General features: G+C 42.5%; 1 protein-coding gene across 5 annotated transcripts; it reads left to right on the plus strand.

Moving 5' to 3' along the window:
* Positions 1-690: 690 nt before the first annotated feature.
* CBLL1 (Cbl proto-oncogene like 1) lies at positions 691-9,805 on the plus strand. Of its 5 annotated transcripts, none has more exons than XM_038154455.1 (6): positions 691-763; positions 3,354-3,521; positions 3,870-3,967; positions 4,220-4,303; positions 5,116-5,189; positions 5,708-6,749. In XM_038154455.1, exons 1-6 carry the CDS (start codon positions 751-753, stop codon positions 6,747-6,749), a joined length of 1,479 nt encoding a protein of 492 aa, XP_038010383.1. In that variant the 5' UTR covers positions 691-750. The 5 variants fall into 5 exon arrangements, with proteins under 5 accessions (XP_038010383.1, XP_038010382.1, XP_038010381.1 ...); XM_038154454.1 differs by having other exon boundaries at positions 697-763; positions 3,867-3,967; XM_038154453.1 differs by lacking the exon at positions 691-763 and adding an exon at positions 999-1,295 and having other exon boundaries at positions 3,867-3,967.
* Positions 9,806-14,273: the final 4,468 nt, after the last annotated feature.

Below are 14,273 nucleotides of genomic sequence, written 5' to 3' on the forward strand. Positions count from 1 at the left end.
CTCTGCCTTGTGCTGCGGGTAAGACAAGAAATGTTAGACTTTAATGGTAGCTTTTAAAAGTTAAGGCTATAAAGATAATGAGAGACATTGTCTGTAGGGGCACAAGATCCCAACCCGGGTGGCTTTTAGTGAGACAATCACCAATGTGAAGTGCATGGAGTAGAGTTACCCGTACTTGAGGGCTGTGGAAGGACTGCTCGAGGTCACTGTCTACTTAAAACCTATGACTTCGTTGTATTTTTATTCTTTCCTTTCTTCAGTGCTATTCTTCAGCATCGCACTGAATTACACAGGAATTACAAAATGCTAAATTTAACATTAAGTCCTCTCTTGAGCCAGTGAACTCTATTGCTGTGACGCTTCTGAGCGCTCTGGAGATTCACCGTTCCATCACTTGTACAGCGTGTCAGCAACCTGCCATTTCCAGGCTCCAACTCACGGCTGACCCGCAGCAGCCCAGAGCGCGATGCGGCCTCACATCTTCCCCGCGTTTGAAGCCTGCACCGCACAGCCGGCCGGGGCCTCCGCGGCTCCTGAACGGAGTGACCCCGCTCATGTTTTCACTCCATCCTTCCCCCAAGCCCAGGGGGACGCCTCCCAGTCCCAAGGAATCGCGGCTCCGCACGCCGCGGCTGCCCCGCTCCCGCTCCGGCCCGGCGCTCTCGGCCCGGCTCGGCCAGCGCGGCCCCGCCCGCGCCGCCGCCGCTTCCGGCCGCGCCCTTCCGCTCCCACAGCGCCCCGCGCCGCATCATGGACCACAATGGTGAGCAGGGGGAGCCCGGGGGCCCGTCCGTGCCCGCCGCGCCGGGCCCGCGCCCGCCGCCGCACGGGGAGCGGCCCAGCGGGGCCGGCGGGCGCGGGGCGGCGCAGGGGCGGCGGCGGCGGGCCCGGCCCGGCCCCCGGGAGCGCCGGCGGGGCTCGGGCGCGCCGCGGGGCCTGCTCCCTGCCCGGGCGGGCGCGGCGGCCCCGCTGCCGCCTGGGGCTCGGCGGCGCCCGGCGCTGCCCCCGCCCCGAGGGCGCTCGGCCGGGCTGAGGGGCCGCTGCCGGCGGACGCCCCGTCCCGGGCGGAGCGGCGGCCGCTGGTTGCGCCGGGCGGGCCGCGCCGGGCGGGCCCGGCAGCGCCGGATGCAGCCCGGGACGTCCCGGGGGTGGGGGAGAGGGAGAGACGCTCGTTTGCCCGCGGCGTTTCCAGGCGTCGGTGCCCGCAGTGTGTTTCCTGATTCCGTGTTTGTGGCCCGACAGGAAACTTCCTCGTGTGCTTAAATTCGGTTTCGTGGTTTAAATGTCGTTTGCCGGTGAGCGCGCTGGCGTAGCTGCGATCCTTTGCTAGTTCATGCGCTGGCGTAGTGCAGTGAATAAATGAATGGACGTGGGCTTTGTGCTAGGGTGGTTTTGGAGGTTTTTTCCTTTCTCTTACAAAAGATTGCATTATGACTCTATCTGTATAAAGTATTTGGGCTGTATTTGTGAATTTTATTAAAGCTTGAAATGCAAAAATAAAACTTAAATTGATGAAGGTGACGTTTCAGTAGGTTGCATCACCTCTAATTAGAGCTTCTTTAAGTAGTCTCAGCAAGTTTGGTGTGTTTGTCGTAGTTTTTTCTGGACATAATCCCACAAATTATGCTCCTGCAGACAGGAATTTATCCTTCCGTGAAGCATGAGTGACTAATAAACTTGCTAGTTTGAGTTAGTTAAGCAGCTAACTAATGTAAATATTCCTGGCTTGAGAGGATATAGGGATGAAAAGTGACAGAACCTATTGGCAGTTCAGTGGATTAACCAATAAATAGGCTTTTGATTTTTAAAATTCTTTTTAGTTATCCCTGTTTGCAAATGGACTGAGTTGCTGCAGAGACTGTGGTTTATGGTGCTGTGGTTTTGTGTATTCTGGTAGAAAACAGAATTTCCCAACATGTGGAAAACAAGTGGCTTTACCTCTGATGCCTTGGTCAAGCACTCCCTGGGGAAGCCTGTTGACACAGTTGAGTGTTTGCAGGTTCATCTGACAGCTGAGAAATAACAAATGACGAGAAGTAAAACCAAGCTTTATTGCTTTTGCCTTTTTGTTCATTGCCTTTTAGAGTGAAACTGTCAACCATAGTTCTAAGAGGAGTTTGATCTATCCGAGGAAATTGAGGGGTTTTGATTCGGAGGTACGGGACTGTCAGAGCACAGTCCCAGTTTGAAACTGACACATTTCCCGGCTTTGGGGGTAGCTGCTGAAAAACTGAGAGCAATCCCATTTTTTCTTGGTTTTCCTTCTACTTGTTGCATTGTTATGGTGCCACTTGTGGTGGTCATAGGCTTTGAGAGACAGCGGTTGGTGAGGCATCGTGCAGAATTACACTCATGGACCCTAATTTCAGCATCCTGCACTGCAGTCCTTTGGGACCTCTGCAGTCATTCCAGGGCTGGAGTGCCCTTCCCTGTGGAACTGCAGGGCTGTAACTGCTGGGGGCTCACCCCTTCCAGGCTGAGCGTGCCCTGCTTTGAAACACCTGTGGCATTTTCAGTTACAATCCCAGTGAGCTGGGAAGATTTGTGAAGGATGTAGCTTCTTTTTTGTATGGATGAGATGCTGTGGGGTGGTTTCAGTTAAACTTGCTGGAGGCTGAGGGAGTTGATGTTTCCTCATTGGTGTTGCTTGTTGCATTACCTGGTCTGTGCTGTCTCTTGGAGCCTGTACCCGCTGATGCATGTGTCAGGCTATTTCTTGCTTTGTTCACCCTGGTACTTAGATGTAAATCTGGTTAAGGAGAATTTTGTGTATAGCCAGGAACAGTAATTTTCAGTTTAGGAAGGATACAACTACATATTCCTAAGTACCAGTGATACTTTGTGATACTTTATAATAAACTTCGAAGTGATATGTCAAGATATTGAGTTAATATATGAACAGTTAATATGAATATATTAATAATTTCCTTCCTACTTTAATAAACAATAAACATAAATTGTAAAAATTATCTTTTCACATAAGAAATTCTGTGTAATCAAGGTTGTATGAAGAATTGACTCTCCAGGGCTCTTCACACTGTGAGAAGAGCCATAAGTTAATGTTTCTGTTGTGGAAAAATGTGTGACTAGCTAGATTATTTTAATAGTTTTATTTTCAAACTAGATTTCCTAAATTCATTGCTGGTCACAATACAGTTTTTTGACATGATTTCTGGAATAAATTGTCTGTGAAGATACTTATTTGTAGTGAATAAATTTTGCTATGATGTGGGAGTCTTAAGCAAGCTTTAAAAATTATTTTTCTTAAAACATTTCTGTTAATATTTAGCCTCTCTAGAGACTATTGAGATAAATGGAAAAAAATCTATACTTTTTAAAATTTTCTTTCACAGACAATGATTTGCAAGGAACAAATAGTTCAGGATCATTGGGTGGTCTTGATGTCCGTAGAAGAATCCCTATAAAGCTTATTTCAAAACAGACCAATAAAACCAAACCTGCTCCTCGAACTCCAAGAAATATGAACAGGATGCCTGCGAAGACACAAGCTGGTGATGAAGGTAAATTCATATAAATTACCTGTAGAAGGGAAATATGTTATTCCACAGCATTGTTCGAGACTTTACTCAGAGACTGAAGAGTCCAGGGTTCTGTCCAAATGCAAAGCAAGTTTCAAATCTCCAAGTACTGCTGCACTGTAGGGCTTCAGCAGTGCCCATTTCCAAAACAGGCTGTCTTACTGCTTTGGCTCTGCCTTTCTGTGGAATGGGCTCAGCAGATTGGAAGTGCTGTGGCATTTTTTGATGATTTCAGTAAAAATGACCCATGCTCTTAAAAGCAGCTGGTGTCAATTACAAAAGTGTTGTGGTTGGCTTGTGTCTTTCTTTTCTTTCTCCTTTCCACAGAAGAATTTGATTATAACAAGGAGGAGCGATACGAATGTAAAGGAGGTGAAATGTTTGGCAATCAAAGGAGATTTCCTGGACCCATTTTTTGGGATTATAAGGTAAAGTCATGAATCTTTGCCTGTGCTTCATACCAAGTTGTAGATAGTCCTGGTAGATAGATACTTTGTTAATTAAAAGTTTTTCAGTTATTTTTGTCTGACTAAAATGACATCCTCTGCTTTCTCCTGTTTGTGGTGTTCTTGCTTCCTTTTCAACCAATTCAGCAATAATGGGTATGTTGATGATAAGTGAAATGAGAAGCTTTAGTGATGTTGGGGTTTGTTTTCTCACCCCCTTCTGTGTCCTACCAGATAAACTTGCTGGGGGAAAAGGATGATACACCAGTCCATTTCTGTGATAAGTGTGGATTGCCCATCAAGATGTACGGCCGCATGGTGAGTGAAATTACCAGTGGAAGATGCAGTCGTGGTTTCCCTTCAGATAAAATGAGGTTTTTTACTGTGTCTGTATGAGGCTTCTAGAGATTACTGATTTCAACAGGCATAAACAGCAGAATAGTACCAGGATGGAGCTGGAGGGCTTCACTGCTCAAGTGTTTTTGTTCCATCTATCTGACTGATTTTGCTTTAACCCCTGGTTCAGTAAAATAAGCCTGGAAATGTTAAACAAAAACCAGAACACCATCACAAAGGAAAAAACCTTCAAGTTATGGGGTTTGGATCTTACACCGCTTAGGTTTGAAATTAAACTTTTTATTTTCCAGTTGAAGACTTGCAGTGAAGTTAGAAAACACTGTTCACTTTTATCTACCTTTAAAAATCCCTGAGATTAATTTAGATTTCCAAGTGTGATGTAACAGGCTTCAGCATCTCACTTAATGACAGCTAATGCTTTTAAAACTTTCCTTCCTTGCCAGCAAGACAAGTGTAATCAGATTGCATATGCAGCTTCTGTGAAAGTTCAGTGATGGTAATAGTGCAAGACTCAAACTTGTGCCAATGTTTTTTACCATCACTTAACCCCAAACAACAATACCCCAAAAAATCCAAAGCTCAGCATAAACTGTTCTAGAAGGTTTCTGTGCAAAGATACTGTAAATTGTTAACCACTGCTAGGCTTGTTCACCTCACAGGTAACTTAATTACTTTAATTGTTATAAACTGTGTACTGGAGGGAGGAATCTGTATTCTGAAGAGTGACATAGATATTTATACACAATGTCTTAACAGAAATGTTTTATTTCTAGATACCTTGCAAGCATGTTTTTTGCTATGACTGTGCTATACTACACGAGAAAAAGGGAGACAAGATGTGTCCAGGGTAAGTTATCTCAAGATTGGTTATTAAAGGAAATGTAAGAAAGTAACTTAAATATCTTATTTCAGATACTCTATTAACTTTACTCTAATTTATGTACATTTAGCAGAGGCAGTAGAGTACTCTGAACTTTCTAGTTCCTATTCCTTACTTTGGGATTGTAAGAGATCAGTGTTTACTTGTTGGTTTTGGGTAGGTAACCTGTTATTGCTGTAATTGGAAAAGGAATTAATGGTCATTTGATTTACTTAGTGAAAATGACTTGTGTTATGTTTTAATGCACAGAAGAATTTGTTTGAGAGATGCTACTTAAAAATTCTACCTCATGACATTTTTATGTTCTTTCATAGTTACATTTTGATATTTATAAACTGGGTAAACTTCAAAATCATTGAAAAGTTTCTTTCATTGCTACAATGGGGCAAAATTGTCAGTTCAAATTTGGCTAATTACATTAACGAGGAAGAATGCACGTTAAGCTCCCTATGATGACAATAAACCAATATTCTCTTTTTATTTAGCTGTAACGAACCTGTGCAGCGAATTGAGCAGTGCGTACGAGGGTCTCTCTTCATGTGTAGCATTGTTCAAGGATGCAAGAGAACTTACCTGTCACAGAGGGACTTACAAGCTCACATCAACCACCGTCACATGAGAGCTGGCAAGCCTGTTACTCGTCCTCCCATTGAGCCCGTGCATCCTCCTATTGCCCCTCCGCCGGCGGAAATTCCCGAGCGTTTCATCATGCCCCCTGAGAAACACCACATGAGCCACATTCCTCCAAAGCAGCACATCATGATGCCACCGCCTCCTCTGCAGCACGTGCCACACGAGCACTATAACCAGCCTCACGAAGACATCCGTGCTCCTCCTGCAGAGATGTCCATGGCTCCGCCGCCCCCCCGCCCCGTCAGCCAGGACACCTTCCGCATCTCCACCAGGAAACACAGCAACTTAATAACTGTCCCCATCCAGGATGATTCCAATTCAGGCGCTCGAGAACCGCCTCCACCGGCGCCCGCGCCTGCCCACCATCATCCCGAGTACCAGGGTCAGCCGGTGGTGTCACACCCTCACCACATTATGCCTCCCCAGCAGCACTACGCGCCGCCCCCGCCGCCGCCGCCGCCCATCAGCCACCCGCTGCAGCACCCTCCGCAGGCGGCCGGCACCCCTCACATGGTGTACAGCCAGGCGCCGCCGCCCCCCATGACCTCTGCCCCTCCGCCCATCACCCCGCCGCCCGGACACATCATCGCCCAGATGCCGCCCTACATGAACCACCCTCCTCCGGGACCTCCCCCTCCTCAGCATGGAGGCCCACCTGTAAATGTAAACGCTCCCCCTCCCCATCACTATAATCCCAGCTCTTTGCCGCAGTTCAGTGAAGATCAAGGAACTCTTAGTCCCCCTTTCACACAGCCTGGGGGAATGAGTCCAGGGATATGGCCAGCTCCAAGGGGGCCGCCCCCACCTCCAAGGATGCAAGGGCCTCCTGCTCAGGCCCCCCTTCCTGGACCACATCACCCCGATCAAGCCAGATACAGACCCTATTACCAATGATACGAGCAACTATATGAATAGAGAATGCCGTGAAGAGGATAAAACTAAATACAGAAGCCTTTTAATTCATTGTTTTGGGGTTATTTTGTTGTGGTTTTTTAAGAATACTGTCATTTTGACTGTAAGACATTTTGAGCTTTGAATCTTAAATGATTTTTAAGCCTTGGCCGTAGGACTCTTAACTTCAAATACTCTGTAGTGCTAAAATAAGTGGCTTAGTAGACCACAGTTGCATTTTAACAGAACTCCTGTTGCTAGTGTGGCTAAATTGTCCTAAGATGATCACTTGTAATATTATTTCCTGGAGAAGATGAACACGTGTTGTACCATTCTGAATATTGTTTTTGTTAAATCCAGTGTTTTTGTTAACCTGTGTACAATAATTAAATTGAAATATGGTTGTAAATGTGGTGAGTTTTTATATGAAGTTAACATACACATAGTTCTGGGACACCATTTCAACACGTATACCTTCCAAACAGCAGTGTAGTGAACTATTAAAGGAACTTTATTATTTCTCCTACTGCCATTTACCATTACTCATGAGGATTTCAAGTTGCAATGAATTCTTGGCACTAGAAATCAGACATGCGGAATTCTGCATTTACCACATTACAGCTTTTCTGTTTTTTTCTTTATGCATCAAAATGAATCTATCAAAGATAGAGCTTTGGGCATGACATGAAACCATGTATTGTGGGGTTTTTTTGTTTGAGTTTTTAGAGTTTGTTTTAAAGCTAGTTTTGATTCAGAAAGTTTTGTTTACACGTAAGCTACTGAGTGGAGTTGAATTCCAACTACTGTGTTTACCTACAGCTGTGTTTGTGTGGAAGTGGCTGTGAACTGGCTTGCCATGTCCATGGAAAGCAGCTTCTTTTAGGCAGGGAAGTCACATTTGCCTCTCTTGCTTTATATAACGTGTTCAGTAGGAGAACTTCCTATTTGGATAATACGAGGAAAGTGGTCTGCAATTCCATGTGTAGAAATAAAAAGGTACACATTACTTATCTGTTTTGATTTTGTGATACGGGTTTAGTTGAACAGTCAGTCATTAGGTGTTTTGCTTTTCTCAAAAACTAGCAATATAAGCAGGCTTTTAGGTCTGGTTTTGTCCAAAATTTTTGTTTTATGGGAATACATTTAAAGAGAAACATAATATAAAATGAGAAGGTTCCTTTTTAGTGCAGCTGGTAGCAGAAGCAGACACTAACAAGATAGTACTGTCTGTTGGTTGGAGTGTTTATCTTTCTATTTCTTATCACTATTTGCACTGAACTATTGTTTTTCCAAATGCCACATTTCTGGCAGTGGTGCTTTTAGATTAAGTCCTTTGGAATTTTTTTAAAGTTTGTAGTTTCCTACTGTTCTCAAATAATCTGAGCCATCTTAAAGCCTCAGTGTTACTTTTTATTTTGTAAAAATTCTTTTCCAGAATCATAAGTGTTAAATTTATGAAAGAGCTGTGACAGTGCAACATTCCAAATTTTGTATTTTTATGTCTAAACTTCATATTTTTAATTGGTAGAGCAAGGGCTCTTCAGATTTATTCTGTTCTTGACTGCCATTGATTTTCTTGTGACCATGGCCAAATCTTTTAGACTGCCTTTCAAGTAAATACTTCTTTAGAGACGGGATATAAATAAATTCTGGAGTATGCAAATGGCCAGTAAGTGTCAACTGCTTGAAAATCTGCTTGGCTGTAACATACTTCTTTCTAAGAGAGAGTTATTTGGTTTGATTGCTCTGAAAACTAAGTAATTTTGAATAAAATAGAATGGTGAAGAAAAAGAGGCTGATTGTGATAGTGTGCTGTGAAATGGGCTGGTTGAAAATTTACTGTTTCTATGCATGTGAAGGCAAAAATGGCTCTGCCAGCATTCTTTCTTTCAGTAACTAACACACACATGAGGAACTTTTGAGGACCCCTTCTGTCACTGTGAAGTTGACTGGGAGGAGGCACATTTGCGTTACAGCACGTGACTTCATCTGTGAGGAAAGCTGCATGTCTGATTGTTGTCCTTTCCTCTGCCAAGGCCAGCTGAGGCCCAGCACAGCTGTGCTACAGGGACCCAGAGGGCTCCAGCTGCCAGCTGGCTGTGCTGGGACACCACGGCCTCCCCAGGGAGGGTCGTGCTCCACTGCACCCCTGCTCTGGCTTTGGGAAAACCAGCCGGTCTGGAATGAGCCACTAGCCACAGTCAGAGGTGATGAGGAGATGAGGCAGCTCTTTCCACCTGCTGGGTTATTGAAGTAAGTCAGGTTGCAAGCTTCTGTTACATGTTTGCCCATCTCTTGACCCAGATGAAGAGGTCAGAATATTTCTTGTGTCCAAAGCTATTCTTGAAGTTACTGTTAAAGTGCTTTCCTGAAAATGCTGAGGCAGATGAATTGATTGAGGGAAATCAGCAGCTTTTGCTCGAACAAGAAGCACAGAAGATGAATGTATCTCTATCATTGTAAGACAGTGCGTGAGAATTTTTTTCTCTGTATTTGAAGCAAAGGTGACATGTCATAGGGACAATGATGTATTACCCAAAAAATCAGTGGGATCCCTTTTGACCATGGACCAAAAGTCTGTGATAGCTGAAAAGTCATCCTATGTAGGCAGGTCTTGGACTTGAGTCAAATTTCTATGTCATCTTGTAAGAGGAAGACTTAAATCTATTTTTTTAAATATTAAATCTGGATTAGATTATATATATAAATCTATTACCTATGTAACTAAGGGCACTGTTGATGTTTCCATATTTACAAAGTTTAAAAATGCTTCCTCTGCTTGAAACCCTGTGTTAACTGTCTTTTCAATTTGTTTATGGGTTTTATGTATGTTTTAGGGAGTTTTTTTCCCTTGATTTATTGGTTGGGTTGGTTTTTTTTTATAAATACCTGGTCATTTTACTGAGAGGTTACAAAATTCATATGTTGTATTTAATTGTGTGATTGGCAGAATTAGAAATGGTGAGATGTGATTTCTTTGGATTCCTTCTTATTGTAAAGACAAACATTTGAATTTAATTAATTATGTTTATTTTGAATAAATGTCCTTGTCTGTGGCAGTGATCTCCTTCCCAAAGCATTGCCAAGCAGATCTCAGATTTTAAAGAGAACTCTTGACATTTAAATTTGTCAGCCATGGCAGGTTCCTCTAACAATGTCACATAAGCAATGAAAAAGAGTTTGAAATGGTTTGTGTTCACCATGGAAAGAATGAAAGGACACCAGCAGATGGTCTGAAAAAAATCTAAATCTGTGCTTAAGATGCTTGTCTCCTTACACTTTATCCTTGATTCTATCTCTAACTTTGCTTAAGGAGTTGCCTGCAGCCATGCATACTTTATAACCAGGGGACCCTTGTGTGAACTATACTTGCTGTTTGTGGTGAGTTTTTTTAATACTGTTAACTTAAAGACTGGTTACCTACATGTGATAAGTCATATTTTTCTTCTAAAAAGAAGAATTTAAACTGTGAATTATTTTTTTAAAATCTGATCCAAGAGTATTATAAAACCTTACTGGATGAATTTTCCACTTCTTTTCACTTCCTGCTCTCAAAGACTGTCAAAAACTGTTTGTTACAAACTGAAGTGGAAGTAACTCCACTATTACCTAACTCCACTTTTGAATTTGCACACATACCAAGGGAGAAAGTTGTCTCCCCCTTAGTGGAAGTCAGGTATTCTCAAAAACACATTTGTGGATAAGCTTTCCCTGTGGATCAAGTGTGAGCACACCCCTCTCTTCTTAAACTGTTTTCTGCTCTGTAAAACTTGTGTCTGATTTTGAGTTGTTTCTCTCTGTGTGCATTGCTGGGCTGCTGACAAAAGGTTCACAGCAGAAGGTCCTGTCGAACCTGGGAAATTGGAGGAGCACTGTGGATTAGAGCTGCAATGGAATATTGAATGTATGGGAAATAAGTTTGAACTTTTTGTATGTGTGACACAGAGTCCAGTACAGCAGAGAAATGTGCAAGGTTTGGATTCATTTTCATCCTGATTACATTTCTAAAGTAAATATCAGTATTATACAAGTTGTATTTCCCTTTGTATTTATGGTGTTAAAAACAATTCTTAACAATTCATTAATCATCTTGATACAGTAATTGTCCCTTCACAATTGTGAGCTTTTGCACTGTGTTCAGATGGATTATACTCACACTAGTGATTCTCACTGACCAATTTGCAAGCTGAACTGGCTGATTTTCTTTGGGCAATGTGGGTGAAAATAATGATGTTTAAATCCCCTTTTAGTCTTGAATTAGCCATGAGACACCAACTTTAGAAACTTTCCCTACTCTAAATGGGATCTCTTTATTCTCTTGAGTATGAGGTATTAATTTGTTGTTGTTTTTTCTTCTTTTTTAAAATTTATTTTCAGTGTAGACTCAGTTCATGAGTGCAAGAGATTAAAGTATTAAAAAATGCAGCATACATCCAGAAATGTGTGGGTGGAATAGCAGCAGGAAGCTGGTAAATTAGCTCAGTCATTCTGAAACTTTAGTGAGCAATTTTGATAATACAATTGAAGTGATTCTTGAGTGCCAATAGGACTCATTGTAATACACTTCTGGTAATGGGAAGAGTGGTAATGCCTGCGGGCAGATTGCAGGAATGTTTCCAGTTTTGTGCAGTAATGTTTCACAAAAGAACTTCAGTATAACTGCAGGGGAAAAAACCCAAAAGAGTAACTAAATAGAAGTAAGTGTGTGTCAGTCATCAAGGGTTTTCTTCAGTATTTATTTATTATCATTGGCAGTGAAAGCCAATGCTTAAACACACCTCCAAGATAATTTATGGTGAATTATTTCCTCCACTAAATAAAATCACAAAAGTGCTGATGATTGTTGCTCAATTTGTCCTTTGCCATTTCTGGGCCAGGTAAACTTTCAGGCATCTTCTTAGGAAGCAGAAGGAAGCAATGCATACAGACTGAGAAAACAAATTCTCCACATTCAGCACAGGGATGAAGAATAGGGAACTGTGAGTAACATTTCAGAAAAGAAGTGCTTAAGGATACTTCTTCCTTAATAGGAACTCAGTTTGAAATTGAAAAAAATATGGGTTTGCATGTTATAATCCACTCTCCATTGGGCCTAAGACCTTGAATAAACACTAAATTTTTTGTTTCTGTATTTCACATTGCACCACAAAGTGATAATCAGGCTTGATAGTAGGCTTGAGCATCACTGGCTCTGTGGCTTCTCCATTTTCCATCCCTCTTCTGGCTGTAAAATTGTTATTTAGTTACAAAGTCTCTGTATTGTGCTGAAGAGAGATAGGCTCAGGATATGTGATGAGATATTAACAGGATACCTGTCAGCTTTCCAAAAAGCAGGTATGGAACTTGCCTTTCTGCTTAATTCCTGAGTAAAATACTAAAACACAGTACATGTGGTGGTCTAACTGAGTAGCAGCAGCACTCAGTGCAGGATGTTTAGAAACCTAAATAGTCAGGTTTCTGAAGGTCACTGTCTCAAAAATAGAGCAGTACATCTGCATCAGCACAGTATCCCACAAGATGTTATCATCTGCATGAGAGTAAAGTGCCCAGAAAAATGCTAGTATTGGAATAACGGAGGGTTGCAGAAATAACCAGGACCTGGAGGGAGTATCTCATAAAGCATCAGAAGTACAATTGCTGCTGCGATCAACATTGAAAAGGAAGGAGTAGGGTGATTTAAGAACATGGCAAGTCGCTGGTAGGGATGTGTGACATGGGAGTGCAAAGCTCTCTGGCCAAGGCTGTCTATGTACCATGTCCATTTAAGAAAAGGTGAATAGTTTTGGAAGGGGGATTTCTCCTCTGTGGCACTGTGCTGTGTCAGAAGAGTTATTAGTAATGAGTTGTTCTAAGATGTGCAATTTAGAAAATAATATTTTTTATTAAACTGAATCCTGTCAAAAAATCCCATATGGTTTTGAAGTGGAGTATGTGGTATTCCACCAGATACTGCACTTCATATGTTGCTTTTGATAGGGATGTTTGCCTGGGTCTGTATAGGTGCATGTGAGCACAGGACTGAAAAGAGCAGCTTGAGTCTGACAGTTCAGGTTACACTGGTATGATGTGTTATCAAGATTTTCATGAACATGTTTATGTCTCATCCTAAAAGCAGTTTAGTTTTTTACTCCTCTTGTTCCAGCTAGAAAGGATTTCATGATTGTAAAAATGAGGAACCATCTTCTAATATCTTGTTCATGTTTAAGTTTGGCCAGTTCGTTTTTTTCCCCTTACAGGACAATATTATTTTTTTATTTTGCATAACTTTTCCTCTATCCTAGGTTAAATCCCTGTATCTATTCCTCTTTTTGCCAATCCTTGGATACAGTCTCTCCATTTGACAAAGATCCTCATAACAATTTTCTTCATTTACATTTGATTTTATTTTTCTTGAACTGGAGAGCTCAGTCCCGAAGTTCAGAGTATTTAGAGTGAACTTTCCCCTGTGCCTTGCACTGTATCACAGAATCATAGAATGTGCTGAGTTGGAAGAGACCCACAACACACAGCACCGTTCCCAAGAGTCACCCCATGTGCCCTAGAGCATTGTCCAAAGATTTCTTGAACTCTTGTCAGGCTGGTGCTGTGACCAGTGCCCTGGGGAGCCTGTTCAGTCCCCAAACACCGTTTGGGTGAAGAACCTTTTTCTAATACCCAGTCTAAACCTCCCCCAACACAATTTCAGGCCACTCCCTCGGGTCCTGTCACTGTCACCATAGAGAAGAGATCCGTGTCTGTCCCTCCTCTTCCCCTCATGAGGAAGTTGTAACTGCAGTGAGGTCTCCCCTCAGTCTCCTCCAGGCTGAACAGACCAAGACCTCAGCCACTCCTCATACGGCTTCTCAAGGTCCATCACCATCTTTGTTGCCCTCCTTTGGATACTCTCCAATAGTTTAATGTCTTCTTTATGTTGTGGTGACCAAATAACTTTCTTGTTCTGGAAAGATCTATTGTGCTAAACTCTATATTTTTGGAAGACTGCATTGGAAGGGGAATTTGGCAGTGTGCTAATTGCACCTGTCTTCAGGTATTTCTGTGCTGATGATCTGGCACACGACACGTACTTGACGGTGAATCTGCCGTGGCACACTCGGAAGAGCTTTGGTTGGTATGAGCAGCTGCTCACCATCCCTCTGGTGTCTGCAGGAAGCAGCATCTCTGTGATGCCACCAAGGGCCACGTCTCCCACACCACGTCAGGCACATGATCACCCACCACAGAAGCACAGCTTATTGTTCATCTGCAAATGCATGAGTGTTTCCTGAAAGCTGAACTTGTCTACTTCTGTCTTCAAGCTCACCTAATTCTTTCTATATTCAAAATCTCCTCCATTTTAATACTGACTTCCAGCTTGGTTCTCATCAGATAACTCTAGATTAAAAAAAATAATAAAAAAAAATATTAAAATATTTAACAGATTTTGTTTTTAACACCTGCATACTCTGAAGATAAAAACTGTAGTGCAGAACACTTTCTCCTTCCATTCAGCCCTTCTTCAAGTCCAAATGCACATTTCTGGCCATCCCA

Source organism: Motacilla alba, chromosome 1A (genome assembly GCF_015832195.1).
Source record: "Motacilla alba alba isolate MOTALB_02 chromosome 1A, Motacilla_alba_V1.0_pri, whole genome shotgun sequence".
In the NCBI taxonomy this organism is placed as follows: Eukaryota; Metazoa; Chordata; class Aves; order Passeriformes; family Motacillidae; genus Motacilla; species Motacilla alba.